The 16,043-nt window shown below is 53.9% G+C and overlaps 5 protein-coding genes across 5 annotated transcripts; all 5 read right to left on the bottom strand.

Annotated features, from left to right (window-relative positions):
* SODALDRAFT_328275 (hypothetical protein) lies at positions 1–1,350 on the bottom strand. The gene has a single exon (XM_028610649.1). It carries the CDS (start codon positions 921–923, stop codon positions 93–95), a length of 831 nt encoding a protein of 276 aa, XP_028463692.1. The 5' UTR covers positions 924–1,350; the 3' UTR covers positions 1–92.
* Positions 1,351–2,431: 1,081 nt separating this feature from the next.
* SODALDRAFT_283344 (3',5'-cyclic-nucleotide phosphodiesterase regA) lies at positions 2,432–5,291 on the bottom strand (the record flags this gene model as incomplete). Its single annotated transcript, XM_028608405.1, has 4 exons — positions 2,432–3,454; positions 3,529–4,136; positions 4,218–5,051; positions 5,126–5,291. 4 exons carry the CDS (start codon positions 5,289–5,291, stop codon positions 2,432–2,434), a joined length of 2,631 nt encoding a protein of 876 aa, XP_028463691.1.
* A 24-nt stretch (positions 5,292–5,315) lies between these two features.
* On the bottom strand, positions 5,316–6,986 carry SODALDRAFT_362733 (hypothetical protein; the record flags this gene model as incomplete). The annotated part of the gene is made up of 7 exons (XM_028614490.1): positions 5,316–5,354; positions 5,547–5,616; positions 5,676–5,799; positions 5,897–6,087; positions 6,191–6,326; positions 6,554–6,649; positions 6,785–6,986. 7 exons carry the CDS (start codon positions 6,984–6,986, stop codon positions 5,316–5,318), a joined length of 858 nt encoding a protein of 285 aa, XP_028463690.1.
* Positions 6,987–9,101: 2,115 nt separating this feature from the next.
* On the bottom strand, positions 9,102–9,509 carry SODALDRAFT_328272 (hypothetical protein). The gene has a single exon (XM_028610648.1). The coding sequence runs from the start codon at positions 9,487–9,489 to the stop codon at positions 9,271–9,273; it is 219 nt and encodes a 72-aa protein (XP_028463689.1). The 5' UTR covers positions 9,490–9,509; the 3' UTR covers positions 9,102–9,270.
* Positions 9,510–10,437: 928 nt separating this feature from the next.
* SODALDRAFT_283051 (UCH-domain-containing protein) lies at positions 10,438–15,806 on the bottom strand (the record flags this gene model as incomplete). Its single annotated transcript, XM_028608379.1, has 5 exons — positions 10,438–11,240; positions 11,341–12,076; positions 12,183–12,773; positions 12,894–14,977; positions 15,092–15,806. Coding segments are annotated over 5 exons (4,929 nt in total), but the record flags the coding sequence as incomplete, so codon positions are not given.
* Positions 15,807–16,043: the final 237 nt, after the last annotated feature.

Raw genomic sequence — 16,043 nt, 5'->3', positions numbered from 1 at the left:
GGAAAAAAAAAGAAAAAAGAACAGGGGTATCATCCCAAACTCCATACACCAACGTGTCTGCCCACACCGTGCAATTGGCGATTCTTTGCCGCTCATGTCGGTGACGGCCTGTTCTCCACGGCCTCTCTCAACCTCTTTAGCCGACCCTCAAGCCAGGGTTTCTGCCAGGCATCAATCTTGCCCCCGAGCACGACACAGTTATCGGGCTCTAGCAGTACCACACCCCTCGCTACCGCGGTCCCGCTCCTCAGCATCATCTTCTCGCCAATACCAGTAACTCCGACACCGATACGATCAACCCGCTTCAACTCGATAGCGTATGCAGTCCTCCCCGCATGATCCTGCAACACGAGACGATGCGTAGCCTTCTTACCACCGGGGGCCGTCGCATTCGAACCACTACCACCACCACCACCACCACCACCACCACCTGAAGTCGTCCTCGACGCCGTCCTCTGCGCATGCGCCGCAAGACCTTGGCTCTCCGCCTCATCGCCGAGATCCGCACCGCCGTTTACCCCATCATCATCATCATCCCCCTGACCCGGGGCGGGGAGCCGGATGATTTCCCTCCCGCGGGTGCCCTCGCCGCGTTCCAGCGCCTCGAGCTCCTCGACTTGCTCCCAGCGGCTGCGGGCCAGGTTCTCAATGTCGACGACTTGGACGTGCACGTTGCCTGTGAGGGTCCGTTCCGGGACGTTCGGGTCGGATATGTTTTCCGGCAGCGGGGTAGCGTGGGCTGGGTCGACGAGGCCGGGGGTGGTGAGGTCTGCGGCTAGGAGGCGGGCTTTGGCGGTTGCGAGGAGGGATTGGAAGGGTGGAGGCGGGGTGCGTGATGTTGCGAGGGCCGTGAGCCAGGTTTGGGAGGGGACTGGGTAGTGGGATGACTGTAGGGCCAGGCGGAGTTGGGTTGGTAGGTCCATGTTGTAAGCTCGGGTTTTATGAGTGAGCATGTATTAGGGGTGAACTGGTCCTCTGCAAGAAGACATAACAAAGATGTCTTTGGGCCGCGTAGGAGGGCTGTGAGAAGAGTTACAAGGGTGTATCGGTTGAAAAGAGCATTGATATGGAGCAGAAGAGGAATGATTCTTGTAGAGTGAGACAGGAGATGTGGTATTGGCGTGGTGGGAGGATGTACCCGGTACCAATTGAAAGGTAACGTGGGGGAATAGTGGGGGGTTTCATTCGGACATCCCCCGAGAAATATTGATCCGAAGGCCACCGGCTATCAATCTCTCCATGTCACAAAGAACTCAAGGGCCAGTTCACAAAGCTGAGATATACGGTTTGTGGTTATGACTATCAATCATCCCATAAGCTCAAAAGCTCGAGACAGAAGGAATGGATAGGTGTTAGAATAGGAATACTGATACTATACGGGTTAGAAATCACGTGCCCACGGGGCATGTTACCAATGATGTTCGTGGGCCCTATTCTATTGTTGTATTCAGTGTTTACCTATAGGTATTCATACACCGTGGTAAGTATTACTGATACTCTGTGGTACCAAAGTAAAACATATCATGACTAAGAGTCAAAAGGAATCCTCTCATTGTCCATCTTCGGTCATGAGTATATCCCTACCTTAGGTACTCCTAGGTACTCCTACACCAGCCTCAGGTCCCCAATCTCCTTTCCAGCGACTGGTCCAATGCACATCGAGTACCGATGGTGGATAAAGTAAAGGTTATGGGGTATTATTTCTCTAGACTACACCAGGCTACAGCTCTCTACACCAGGGTACAGCTTCATACCTGTCTCTGCTCTCATGAATCTTCCTCTTACGAGTCGTCCTCGTCCCTTGAAACCAAAGAGTACCTTGTACCTTGGTGTGACCCATGTGTATCTCAGAGCCGTATATAAATATATATATATAAAACAAAAAAACCAGTACGCACGCACGTCGCTGTCGTTGCTGAAGATCCCCATGCCTGTTCAACCAGCTTCCACGATGCCCCCTAGCGTGTGAGTGGCGAAAGCATTTCGAAGCTTCATACATCTGCACTTTCATTGCCATCTTTGCCGGCTGAGATTATCGTAGCGGAGCTTCCTTTCCCCCGTTCCGCTACGACCAAGTCGAAGGTGCGAACGAGTCGGATATGGTTGGGCCATGTTAAAAGATTCGCCGCAATATCCCAGAGCTGAGCATATCCCCCATTGTCTGTCGTCATGATTCGCCATAGAGGCGAGGAGCTAGGGCCGTACTATCAGGTCACAGGAGGCCATGTCCGTCTGGCCGTGCCGTGCCGTGCCGTGCCGTGCCGTGCCGTGTCCCTGTTGCAGTGCACTATATCGACACCGATGGGCTAGGCCCAGGTGCTGGGTTGTGTTCGTACTGAGTAGAGTCAAGAGTCGGTGGTATGTTGAGTCCGTCTCTAGACCAAATATCGTGCCTTTCATATTCTCCGTCTTCACGTCAAGTCGTATCGTTTCAAGGCAAGGGGTGGTTCTGCCCCTTGTTGCGCCGGAAGAAGGGAAAGTTGTTCATCCGAAAACGGCTCGGCTTCTTCTTCAACGATTTGAACCCTTCCGCCTTCCCAATGCTCCCGTTCCCGTTGAAGTCGTTCGACCCGTGAGACCGCATCGACAGACCGCCATTGGGCCTGGGGGTTGCCGTCTTAGATTCCGAGCGCAAGGGAACGCTCATCGACCGATCAAGCGATTCCCGACTAACAATGCTAGTGCCCCGGGTGCTGGGAGAGATCGGCATCTTGCCCGTGGTGGCACTCGTGGCTTGAGAGGCTCGGCCACCAAAAAAATGGCCGGTCGTGCTCTCCTCGGTCGTGTCGCTGCTCCGCTGCCGCCTGCCATGTGTGAGACCATTCTCGTGAGAGTTGTCGCTCCATCCGCGCGCCTGAAACGGGTCGCTGGCAGCAAAGTTGGCCACGGCATCAAAACTCGTCACAATGCCAGTAATCTCCTTGTAGTCTTCTGGCAGATTCGGCGTTTGCGACAGCTTGTGGACCGGATCGGCAACAGGTGGGCTTAATTCCTTCTCTTCCGTCTTCTTCCCATCAGTGAGCGTGGATGGCGTCGCGACGTCGGCATTTGCTGGTGTGCCTGTTGTCGCAGGACTCGATGACTCTCGGCCGTCTTGCTGAACGGCAAGACTCACAGTCCGCGGCGAACATGCCCCGTCTGCTGGTGCATTGTGGGAAACGGCGACCAGCTTGGCTTGCTCTTCTTGTATCCGCCCCTCGAATAACTCCTTATTCCTCTCGAGCTCGTCGACGGTATATTGCATCGCGGGAATGATGTCAGCGACACCCTGGAACAGGGGAAGGGCGAACATGTTCATGAAGCCAAGCTGCGCCTTGCCTAGGGAGATGATGTCCTTCTTGGGTGGTGCCAGCAGCGATGAGGTAATCTCCAGCTCCATCTCCATGGATGCCTGCCTTGCAAATTCGTCGGACAGGATGTGCATCCACTGCACCGCAGTCTCGTGCTTCCTGGCCTGTGAATTTGTGCGGTTAATACCCGACGATAGACCCCCTGAGGATCGGATATTGGGCGTGAGATTCCACTTACCACATTACTTATGTCTGCGCATTTGATGAGGAGCGAGCAAGCGAGAGCTTTCTGCTCTTCCAGGGTGCGACCGTTCCAGCCTTCTGTCGTGTTGTCGACCTCCAGCTTGGCTTGAAGGTCCCCGAGTTTCTTCATATAATCGAAATGCAGGCCCATGTCTGTGGCCAAGATGGAACTGATCATCAGCTTCCTCATCTTGGCATCCGAGAAAGCCGCCGACCAATATCTACGAAGAATCTGAGAGAACGCCGCACAATGGAACGACTCGAGAACGGATCGATCGTTGTACAGCTGCGCCAAGGGCGCATTGAGGGTAACGAGAAATCCGTTATTGACGCCTGGGTGGCCTACATCGTGGCCAATGGCCGTGATGAGCAACGTCAGGCCGTCGAGCGGATGCAGGAGGCTGGCGATCGGCGACTTGGACGGTGCGGGTTCGCTGGGTTCCGAATCGGAATCGGAATCGGACGGGTAACGAGCGATGGTACCGATGCGTACGAGAAAGTGGAAAGTGGCTTGCAGAACATCGATGACGTGGCGGAAATTGTGATAGGGAACAAAGCTGTTGTAGGAAGCCCGGCACGCGACGAGGAAGTTGATGAGTTGATCTAAAGACGAAACCCGGGTCAGATGCTGATCGTGTGCATGGTGGGAGTGGGAACCAGTAGCGAATTATAATCACAACTCACCTGCGGGTATCCGCCAATGTTCAAGTTCGGGCATCGCTAGAGCGTGCCTGAACATAAACATACCGGCGACCAGCAACTCATCATCGGTGAAATCATGTGCGCTAAAATGCCAACGACCGACGGCATCGGCAACGACGGCCTGGCGCTCCGAGGACACCGAGAGGCTGGCATTTGCAATCAAGTCGTCGTGGTCGGTAGGAATGCGGCATATACCCTTCATGAGGTTGGACACCATGGCCTCTCTGAGATACGCAAACGGTTTTTCCTCGCTGATGCCAACCCAGGACCGCTTCCTCCCCCGGCGTACTTCCTCGATGGCTGCCCGTTCTCTGGCGGCATCCTTGAGCGCGCGGTGTGCATGGACCTCTAGGCTCAAAATGCACTTCGAATGCATGGGCCGTACAATCACGTCGGCAGCCCCCAGATCAAGACAACGCAGGACGAGACGGCGGTCAACAGGTCGTACCCCGAATAGCTCGGCAGATACGTTGTTGGCGACATTCGCGACCTGCGACGGTCGTCCGAGAAGGAGTATCGGCACCACTAGCTTGGTCATATTTCGAACATGAGCTTCGGTCATGATTCGCTGCAATAACCTCAATCCATAAACCTGCTCGTTCGGTGTGTGTATGTCTGCTTCTGCTTCTGTTTCTGGGGACGACGTGGAAGACTGTCGGAAGGGTGACTCGGAATTCGGCTGCGGGTCGTCGTCGCGAATCTGCTCATCATCTGACGCGTCAATAAGCACCATGATGGGTTTGATGTCGGCGACGGAGCATTGTTCGGCGTCGAACAGGGTGGCGAGACAACCGGCGCCAGTCGAGCAAAGTTGAACTGAATTGGGCGCAATTATTAGTGCCCAGCGCAAGACACACGAATTGGGCATCTACCTAAGGTAGTGAACGCACCTCGGCCGAAAGATTCTAGCAAGCGCTCAACATCTTGACGCAGGTCGTCGTGTTCCCATTGTGACGTCGTCAGTTCACCCAAGTCCTGGTCAGAAGGTGAAAAGATGTGCTTGTCCTCGCGAATATGGCGGTTCACATAGACCACACGAAGATCAGAACGATCCATTGCGGCTTCCAAGAGCATCCAGTCTCACGACTGGAGCTTCTTGCACGCAAAGGATAGCTCCTCCTGCACAATCAACAAGATAGAATCCCACTCTCGCTTCACACGAGAAAGAATAGAAAAAGAGAGAAACGAAAAGGAAGCTAAAGTGCAAAGAGAAAGAAAAAGAAGAAAAAGAAGAAAGAAAAAGAAAGAAAAAGAAAGAAAAAGAAAAGAAAAAGGAAAAAAAGGAACGATCGAACGAAGCGGACTCAGAACAATCGCGCTCCAGAGGATGTCGGAGGTAGGAACGGCAATGGACGATGTGCGCGACCCCCCGACAAAACAACTTCAAGTCGCAAGGTGAAGGATGGGCGTGTTTTTGTCGCAGTAATTGGAGGTCGGGACGGTTGGCGACTCGACGAAGCCGAAAATGTCTGGAACTGCGACCGATGGGCAGATAGCACCGAGACCTTTTTTTCCTTTTTCTTTTCCCGTTTTTCCTTCTCGAAGGCGTTCGCGTATATGGTGGCTGACACAACTGGGATCAGAAAGATACGTCGAATGGGTGTTGATCTTGCATTAACTGGATTGGCTGCGAATTTTGATAATGCAGAGATGTGGTTGACATGGGAAGAGGATGTCGACCTCGGGGAACACTAGTGAAAAACTTTTGTCCAGAAATGAAGCAGCGACGAAGAATGCGATTCCATGGGACGGTTGTCGTGAAGGCAAAGAGCCGTCGGTCTTGGCCGGCGCCAAGACCCGCCGGGGCGTGTATCGTGGCAATGGGGTCAACGGATTGGCCGAGACGCAAAGGCTTTGTTCTACAAGAGTGCGATTGTAGAGGACGAGAAGGGCAAATTAGCAGTGATAATAGAGGGGGGTTAGAACAAAATGTGAGGGTTGGTGCTTCGACAGACTCGAGCGCAGGGAAACGATATGCTGAAACGAGAAGGCAGCAGGTAACAGGCGGGGGGGAGGAGAGGGGAGAGGACGAGGAGACGACGAGACGATGAGATCGAAGGAAGAAAACAGAGGGTTCTAAGGTTCGGCGGCCTAGGGTGGAAGGGGAAGGGGGGGGTTTCCTTTGTGACCGTCGATTGTGAAGCGAAACGGAAGTACCTCTGCTTTAGCTTCGAATAGGCAGGCAATAAAAAGACACACACCGCATATACAATTCGTACGAAGTACGGATACAGTTTGGTGGAACAAGGGGCGGGGCCCCATTAATTACATGTACGGAGTAGTACCTAGGTACGGATACGGGTAGGGGCAATGGATACCAAGACACCCGAAGTCGACATCGGCTGGCAAAATCCTGCCACAGGAACATTGGACGTTTACGCCATACTCCGTATGGTAAAATGAGACAGGAGATGCTAAGCAGGGGGGACGTGGCCTGATGGAATGAACGACAGCTTCTTCGCAGGAAGCAATGCACTCGGTACTCGAGAATTAAAGCCTACTCCCGTAATTACCTCTGTACTATCTAGGAAACAAGACGGAAATTTTACGTGCTCTAGCTTTGAGCGGCGGCGGCCGTCGAAAACTTCCACGCATCTTCTGGTTAGCTTCTCGAAAGCGAATGGAAGCGACCAGGAGGAGCCGTACCAGACGTGGCGCGAACAAAGTCTGGAGCAACGCATGTTGGCCAGCCGCCCTGCATAGGTACCCTGTGCCCACCATCAGGGTGGCCACGGGGGCGTATGGTGGCATGCTGACCGGTGGATGAATTGAATTGGGTTGACCAATGAACAAAGCGGTTCTCATGGTCTTCTGGGTCTGAAATTACATAATGGGGCGCTGAAAAATACGAAAAGTACCTATATGTACGAAGCAGGTACGACTAAACCCCTCTGAAAGTCGCATTGCCATCGATTGGACAAAGGGCGGTATGGCCCCATAGGGGTGGATCTTCGGGGGTTCCAACCGTGCGGTACGGGGGCTGTTTCACTGTTCTAGGTACATACCTACCCAAGTGCCCGTTTCTGGGTTCCGGCGCAGAATGGATCATATCATCTTACTGCATAGGATCGCGAAATGACAAAAAGATGGTTCTCATAACACAGTTTTTGTCTCCTTCGGGTGGCTATACAGGCATCAGTGGCATCAGGGTATTGCACTCGATTACCACTCCCTCCCAGCATAATGGGTACGAATAATAGGTACGAATGAAATCTAAGGTAGGTACAGTCAGTACGGGGTACTTTCTACCCGTTTTGGGTAACCGTGAGGTACTTCGTACGACGTACTGAGGGAGACGGAGAACCAAAAAAACGCCCATGCAAGTTTCGTAATCTCATTGGGTAGGGCAGAATTCAACCCCCTGGGGTTCTTTTTTCTAGAAGCGTAAGGTACCCATACTTTTTTTTGTACATTGTACTCCATCCGAAATCGTCGTCTTAACCGCGTACCTTACCTATTCTCTATGGTTATCAATGGCGTCGGCAGTGACCCAAGCTTCTCGATCTTGCCAATCTTTGACATTTATATCTTCCGTTGCGCCCCCCATTTTCTGTGGCCTCTCTCTTGTCCAACTTTTCATTCGTCATGTACGGTACCGCGCGCGGCTGCTTTCCCATTTTGCCCGTTCTCCGCGCCCATGGGATATCTTCCAATCTTCTTCCTCGCTCATGCCTGGCATTACTTCCAAACTTTGAACGGTAGGCAATATACCAGTTATTAGACGCCCTGTGTCATTCATATTGGCGGCGAATGCCGTCGCAACAAAGTCTATGGGTGTGGAATAGCTTCCTAAGGTAAACAGACACACCGCCCAATGGGCTTTTGACACCAGTCTGACGACGACCCGAACGATGCACGACACTGTCAACGAAAGAAAGGAGAGAGAAAAAGAAAAAGTAAAAGACATTGTGATTTGTTTGATATCAAGTGTAGACAAGAAGAGAAAGTGTGACACGCGATGGTATTATATGATAGGTATAATTAAACTGGTACCTAGGTCATTAGCTACGTTGTAACCATCCGCCCCAAAACGCGTGCGCGTTTCCAGATCGGCACGCCGTTATGTCTGGGCATCTCGAAACCGCCGTTCCGATTCGAGTCATTTCCACCTTCCTGATTCAGTCCTTCCGACTTTGGGCCTGTCCCGAGTCATGCCCGCTCAGTCCCGAGTCCCGACACTTTGAGACCCAACCAGACACCCCTGTCTCTTCCTCACTTTCTTTCTCTTTACCTCTCTAAGACGTACCCTCCGGCCTTGGTAATTATCTGTCTGCCTGAACATTCTGGTACACTAGGTAGGTAATTAGCATTAATTACATTGTACGTATGTACCTTAATAACTCGCTGCTTCTCGGGAACCCCACCGATCCGTGTTAAATATGTAAGGCTCCTCCTGGGCTAAGGGGATGGATGGCTGGGGAAAAGGGAGGTGGGGTATTCGCGACCTTCTCGATCAAGCAGAAACAGACCTTAACTGTCGGAACCTCCGGGCCCTGCTGTATGTATGTACGTTGGATACCGTACGCACATGCTTCTGACCTTGATCCCGAGGCGACCCAACACAATTTGTGTGTTCAGCCACTTGCCTACGAGGCATGAACGGGCGCAACGGAGGGGGTGGTCCGGGCGGGAAGGGGGGTTCATCGGGTCATCTGGGGTTAATTACCTAAGGTACCTACCTACCTAAGGTAAGGTAGTTATCACTGTCAACCCCAGATTCGGCTCAACTGCCATGTTCGTCCCCCTCACCGACCACCACAACAGTCGGTATTTGAGGAAGGCGGGAATCGAATGCAATGCAGACAGATATACCTACCTACACGAGACCTCGTCTTTGCGATCAAATCCCACCAAGCACTACTTGAATTCTCGTTCTCGCAATCTACGTGTAGTGCGCCCGCAACTCTGCGCCCGTTGAATGGCCCCGCCCTTCATATCTGTATCACAGATTCGTCCATCCGTCCGTCCATCCATAATACGTAGCCACCTACGTGCCACAAGCGAACGGAACAAGAGAACCGGCCCGCTTCTTGCTTCACCTCCATGTCCGAATGCTGCCTTCTCTCCGCACCTGTACGTGTTGTAGTACTAACCAAGCACGTCCTTGCGGCAGGACAGCAAGTAAAAACCCTCCCCTTCTTTTCGATATATTCCATTGGGCGAAGTGGTCGCCGGTTCCACTGGGGATGGATTTCTTCGAGAATGCACAGAATACGACTTGAAAACCGGAAGCTGGCAGATGGTCTAAACCCATTGTGGTCGTTTCTTTTCCCGCATGTCAACAATAATCATTGTCATATCGAACATTCCATGCATAAACCAGTGCGGAACGAACGTATCTTGCTCTCCCTTCCCCTCCCCCAACGAACCATCCTCCCTTTCGCTTCGTCTGATGGGGTTTGTGCAAGAAGGATTCCTTCCGTCCCGTCGGGGAGGAAGACGGCTCGGCGCGGCAAGGCGACGGAGGGACGACGCACGATCACTCCTTCAGCAGCAAGGCAAACACCCCCAATAGCCACCGACTAAATCATCGCATCTCTGAGACAAGAAAGCTGGATTAACGATCGCAAACTCCTCAGGGGTGCGCGCGGCTTCTCGGCGCTTCCCACCTCAACCAATTTTTTTACCAGATGCCCGGCCAAGATGCACCTCGTATGCAACCAACGACCCGTAACCTTGTTACATCCTCGTAGTTACACATCGGAACACAGGCGGAAATCGCTGTCAAACGAGTAGACAATCATTGCTCCCAAGGGGGGTTTGACCAGACACAAATGCAAGCTCCCAACTCAGCTACGCAACCCGTGGACCCGTACATCTTCAACCCGCAATCCTTTTGGCTATACTGTACTTGTGTTTCTATGTCTATGTATCCATTCTCATGGCTCCGTCTTAATGCTACTCAGGATAATCCTGTTCACGTCGGAAGACCTGAAGAAAAAAAGGAGCAATATCATCATGCAGAACCTCTATGGCTTCACCATATCCCTCCACGACGCAGTAAACTACGGTCCAGCCATGTCTGCTCAAACACATATGCGCCATAGCAACAGTCCACTACTGGCCCCCGCCTCCTAGCGCCACATCTCCCTTCTTAGGTGTCGACACAGTGCAGCATCCTCCATTATCTTTGGCACTTTTGGGGGGGGGGGGGTTCTTTTTGACTTCTTCCGTTTCGGGCAAAACTGGCGCCGGTCTTCCCTCAATGCTTCTCCGCATGGGGCATCGACGGCTGCTGGTCGTCGTCCGTGAGATGGATCTCCGCTGCCTCAGTGGAAGCGGCGTCGTCATCTGCAGGCGGCACCGCGATGACCCTGTCGTCGGCATTGCGGTCCCAGGCAGTGGCTTGAATATCCGCAAGTCCGATTTGGGCGTTGACGTCCGGCGGGGGCGGCGGCTGGTCCCCCATGTCGGACCCGCAGCTCGGCGACGGCGCGTACCTGTCCTGCAAGAACGGCACCTCGCTTCCTTGGCTGGGAAGATCCGGACCATCCGAATCAGCCTGCGCATCATCGCTGGCATAGTCCTCGAGACCAAGCGAGGGCGGGTGGCTGGCGTCCAGCGACTGGAAGCTCCAGCCCTGAGTGGGCTGAAAGCCACCACCAGTATGCCTGTCTCCCTCGATGCTAGTCTGCATCACGTCGCTACCGACGTTCGTGGAAGAGCTGCCCTCAAAAGACAGCAATTCGTCCTCATCGTCCCCGCGCGTGACTGTGGCGCTACGAGCCGAACCACGACCGGCTTCCGGGTGAATTGCTCCTGCTGCGAGCCCAGGTCTCGACGACCCAAGAGGGGAGGAGCCGTCGCCGAGACGCCGACCTTCCCCCGCGTCGGCCATTTCTTGTTCTGCTTCGTCATCATCGTCTTCGGTCGGGTTGTCGAACTTGTCGCAAATCTGCCGAAACCGCGGCCCGCCAAGGGGACCGTCGGACCGGCGTCGATAGAAGAGCAGGTACGCCGCCTTGGTAACGGAACTCTCTGCTTGACCAGGCGAGACTGAGGAATCTGTGCGGGGAATTAGCAACGTGGAACCTCCCCAAAGACACAACCCAACCACCGCTGGGCTGCCCCGAATACAACTCCTCTCGCTACCGTTTCTACTGACCATTGAAATGATACCACCGGCCATCGATGAAGTTTTTGGCCCAGGCGGTGTAGTGGCCACCGCCGAGGCCACCGAAATGCTCATCAACAGCGAAGAGGTCGTATATCTCTTCTTTGCCATCCTCTTGGTAGAGGACGCGGTTCCGCAAGTCAAGGTCTTGTATGGGGAAGTCCACCATGACGTCGAGCTTATCACGGCGGTAACCTGAAGAGCTGAACCGCTTGAGATGGACGACAAGAATATCCGGCGTCTTCCAGAGATCGAATTTCTTGCTGGCACGACGGTGTTCCTTGCAGCGAGGACAGTACCACATGTCCTGCTCCGAGAGAATCTCGGCCTTCTCGAATTCGTCGAGGCACTCGTCCAGTGTGATGCCCTTGTTGCTCCGGGCTTGGCGCTTCTTACGTCGCTGTTCCAGCACCGGGTCCCTGACTTGCTCCAACTGGAAAAACGTCGCACTCCCCTGGTCATCACCGCCCCCAAAGACTGCATCCCAGGCTTCCTGGCTCCAGTCCACTACGATGCCCTCGTGCAGGCGAACCAGAGGACCAGGAACATCGTCCAAGGGCGATGGCTGTGGCGGAACGTCGACTGGCTGAGCCTGTTCCATCTTGGCCTTCCATTCCTTGTTTCGATGCTTAACGCCTCCTTTCTTGCCGCCTTGCATCCGGTGATGTCTGGCCTTCTTCCTGCCTCCAGCGATTCTCTGGGCCGGACGCTGGTTTCGAAAATGGGGCTGTCTACTTGTCAGTTGCGGCTCCCAGTAAAAAACGATGATGGCGGCAAACGACAGGGCCACCCTTGCTGTGTTGACGGTTGTCACGAAACCACAAAGCACGTACCTTGATGGGGACGTCGCCATCATCGCTAGATTCGTCATTCATGCGAGTCTGCGCAGAGACGGTCGCCGCGGATGCCGTTGCAGGTGACTGCTGGTCGCTGTTACTTTCGTTATCGGAATCAGCACCATTAGTCCATGCACCGGGACTATTGGCGTCCTGTTCGCTTGGGGAGTCGGCGGGTGCTCTCGTGGAAAGCCGAGGGAATTCCCGCTTATCGTCAAAGCAGTGCCAACCAGACGGCAAAGGGTCGCCAGAACGGTCCTGGAGGAACGACAACTCAAACAGGTTTTGGAGTTGGGCAGGCAAGTGGTGCTTTCGGCTCACCCACTTAGGGCGCTGCGCATTGTATTGCCTGGGAAGCTTCTCGCTGGCTGGGCGGCCGCATGCTTTGGGCATGGATACCTCGACCATATCATCTTCGCCCTCGACTGAGTGGACCATAATCTTACTGTCCCCAGAGGAATCGGCATCGGATTGCGTCACCATGGCCGTGTCGGTATCTGTGGTCGAGTCATCTGCGAACATTAACGAGGTCGAAAACGTCGCGGTTTTCTCGAGAATCTTGCGGCGAATGGCGTCCTCGCTATATGCCTGCACATCGTTAGTGGTACGTTCAGTGCAGGGTGTCATGTACAAAGGAAGAAGAGAATAAGAGAGGGAAAGCAAGAAGAAGAGAAGAAAGAGAAAGGAAAAAAAAGAACGGGGAAATACCTCGTCCCGGGTCAGCACGATGAAATGCGGCGGGCATGTAACATCTTCTCGGTTAAAACGCATGGCCGTTGGAGTTTTCCGACGATGGAACACGGGCACTGCCATTCGCTCTGCTCGCGGATCGGCAAACGGTTCCTCGTCGATATCGAGCATGGAGCGACGTCCGGGCGGCTTTCTCGGCCAGTTCGTCGGCACCGCTTCGACCTCGTGGAATGTGGCGATATCGTTGGGCTGGATGACATCGCACACATCCTCATGGTCTTCGTAGATCTTGAAGAACCTATCCTTGAACTCCTCGCCACCCAGAAGGCGGTCGATGGGGACCACCGTCTTCTCCGAAACAGCTGTCCTGAGCCGTTCCATCGAGCTATGCTTCGGCAGTTCGATGTCAAGCTGTACTGGGCGATCGTTCAAGGGGTAGAACTTCACCGTCCTGCTCCACAACTCCTCGATAGGGAGGGGTAAAGTCAGGTTGTTGAAAGGATCGAAGGTGATGCTGACCTTGTGGCAGACGGGACACTTCAGAGTTGATTTGTACATGCCGGTAAAGAGATCGGCAATGACCGAATCATCGCGCTTCCGGGTGATGTCCCACACCTTCTCGGCCATCTCACGTATGGCTGCTTCGTTCCCGATCATGTCATCGGTCGAATCCGGTTTCTCTATGTAGGGTTTCTTCTTGATACGGCTTAGGTCTTCCTGGAGGCCGTCCAGGAGGAAACCAAGAAATTCTTGAGAATCTTGCTGGCCCCAACCGGAGAAAGTGCTACGGCACCGGCCGATGGTTGATTTGAACTCACGCGGAGTCACCGATGACTTTGACTCGCGATATATTTCCTTGAGCAATCGTCCGTACGTGATAGCCACTTGGCCGTGGTAGCCAAGAGGATTGTCTGTGTTGAGCTCCTCTTCATACTCGGCCGTGAGAAAGTATTTGGTCAGTTCCTCCACGCTCCGGACGCACTGCAGTGCGGAATTCATGTAACAGGTGTTGCCCAAGTTCTGGAGACCAACGGCTCCTGTGCTTCGACCGGGTCTCTTGTGCTGAGCTCTACCTCGGGTGACTGGACCAGAACGTATCGACGCCGCAGGGCTGCTCCGACCACTGTGGGCGTCCCTAGACTGGGGGAGAAGGCTTGTCCCACTTGCCCTCGAGGCAATGGCCTTACTATTGCCACGCTTCTTAAAGTACGTCGACACGAAATCGCCCTTTTCGACTTCTTCGTCTAAGACCAGAATCTGGTCCTGGGTGAGAGCGAACAGGGAAAGCGGGCTCTTTCCGTTGTAGTTCTGGTTGCCCGTGTGATCAACGGCCTCTATCTTGCAACGACGGGACGCTTCCACGCCCAGATAGGTCGAGACATCTACAAGAAGACGATTCCAGAGCTCCGGAGCCAGGTTTTGTTCAGGGTCGGGGGAGTCGGGAGGTGTAAGAGCAGAAGAAGGAACTGGGTCCGATGCGGCAGGGCGAGGCTGAGGCATGATAGAAAACACCCTCATCTTGCGCTGCATAGGGATACGCGTTTTCCTCTTGAGGTCCTTGAAGAACTCGTTGTAGGGTGTCGTGACACTCCTGACGAGCACGGCTGGCAGAGTGTCCTGCAACTGGGTTTCCAGGGGTATGTCATTCGTGCTGGACCATAATCGATGGACGGTAAACACAGGCGGGTTAAGCTCAAAGACGATGTTATCAGGGCTAGCAGCATCAGGGGCGGTGTTGACTGCGTAGCGCTTGATTGGAGCCTGACCTTCCTTCAGACCATACCATTCTATGAGCAAGATCCAGGCATCTTCGGGGAAGAGCTCCAAGTCCTCCATGCCCACGCCTGGCTTGAGCTGTACAAACTGCAAGCCATCTTCGAGTGACAAAATGCTTTGGACGATGTCTGAGTTGTCGACGGGTCCCAGGGGTTGGCCGAGAAACTCTTTCCTTGCATATTTCGGGTCGCCTCCGAAGGCAAGAGCCCTGTTTACCCAAGATTTGGAAACTGCGTATGCAACGTCGCCGACTTTGGGAAGACACTCGCTGAAAGTTTGAAGAAGGGTCTGGATGGTCTTGATTTGTTCAGCTAGTGGTGGGGGCTCTGTCGATAGATGACCGCGTCAGCTCAACCACGACCCTACATTGATCTAATGATCACGAAACAATGACCACACAGCCAAGGGAGGCAGGAGTTGGGGGGCAAGCGGAAAAATACCTGTCGTCCTGTCCCTGCTAGCCGCCGTAGTAGGTTCGGGGAGGTCCACGCTCATGGCCCTGGGGTAATGCGTTCTCTGTGCTGGGGACACGGCGACTTCCTCCTCGGCGTTCGTGCGTCCGTCGGGATTGAGGTTGGAGGCCGAAAACGAGGGCTTTTCAGTTCCGTTCATCACGGTATCATGCCCCGGTTCCATGCTGGAAGCGCGTCTTTTCAAAGGGGAGGAGGATCGTTGAGGTAGGTCGGCATCGCCCGTCATGATGACGTGGCGAGGGATGTTCAGGGGCGACTGGCTCCTGGCTGGGTACCTGTCGGACACGGACAGCACAGTGCCAGTCTCAGGACCCGAAAGATCTCCTCCTCGATCGCTATCAATATAAAGCTCCGCAACGCCCGTCGGAGTGGAGGCCGTGCTCTCCGCGTATTCGGCCGAGATGTGAGAGATGTATTGGGTCGTCTGCAGGCGTGGGGGCAGACTGGAAGCAGGGTGTGAGTCTATGTCGGGAAAAGACCGAGATTCGGTGAACGATAAGGCGGGTTCGTCGTCGGCTTCGCAAGAGGGCAGAGCTCTGTCCGGAGACGAAGCGCTAGGTGATTCGGCGGGGTATGCGTGGCGGGGGGAAATTCTTCTCTTCTTTGAGGAAGACGTGGTGACTGTGAGCTGCCGATGCAGCTCGCGAATGATGTACGAGGGAGCTGCGAGTGTAGTTGATAAGATAGGGGCGGAGAACCAAGACGAGGAGGGCGTTGGCTGTGCTTTTGTCGAAGTGGAAGTTCTTGTTGCATTTAACGGCGCTCGGTCAGCCAAGGCAGAAAGGATGGCGAGCTCTCGGAGAGGAAAAGATTGTAAATCATGTACTCCGTACCCCCGTTATTACTTTTTTTCTCGGTGGGGTTTTCTCTTTCCTTTTTTTCTCTCTCAAAAAAGGAAAGAAAGAAAGAAAGAAAAAGA

The sequence above is a fragment of the Sodiomyces alkalinus genome, assembly GCF_003711515.1.
Source record: "Sodiomyces alkalinus F11 unplaced genomic scaffold SODALscaffold_10, whole genome shotgun sequence".
Taxonomy (NCBI): Eukaryota; Fungi; Ascomycota; class Sordariomycetes; order Glomerellales; family Plectosphaerellaceae; genus Sodiomyces; species Sodiomyces alkalinus.
The sequence above is the reverse complement of the archived record's forward strand: the minus strand, read 5'-3'. Positions and strand labels throughout refer to the sequence as shown.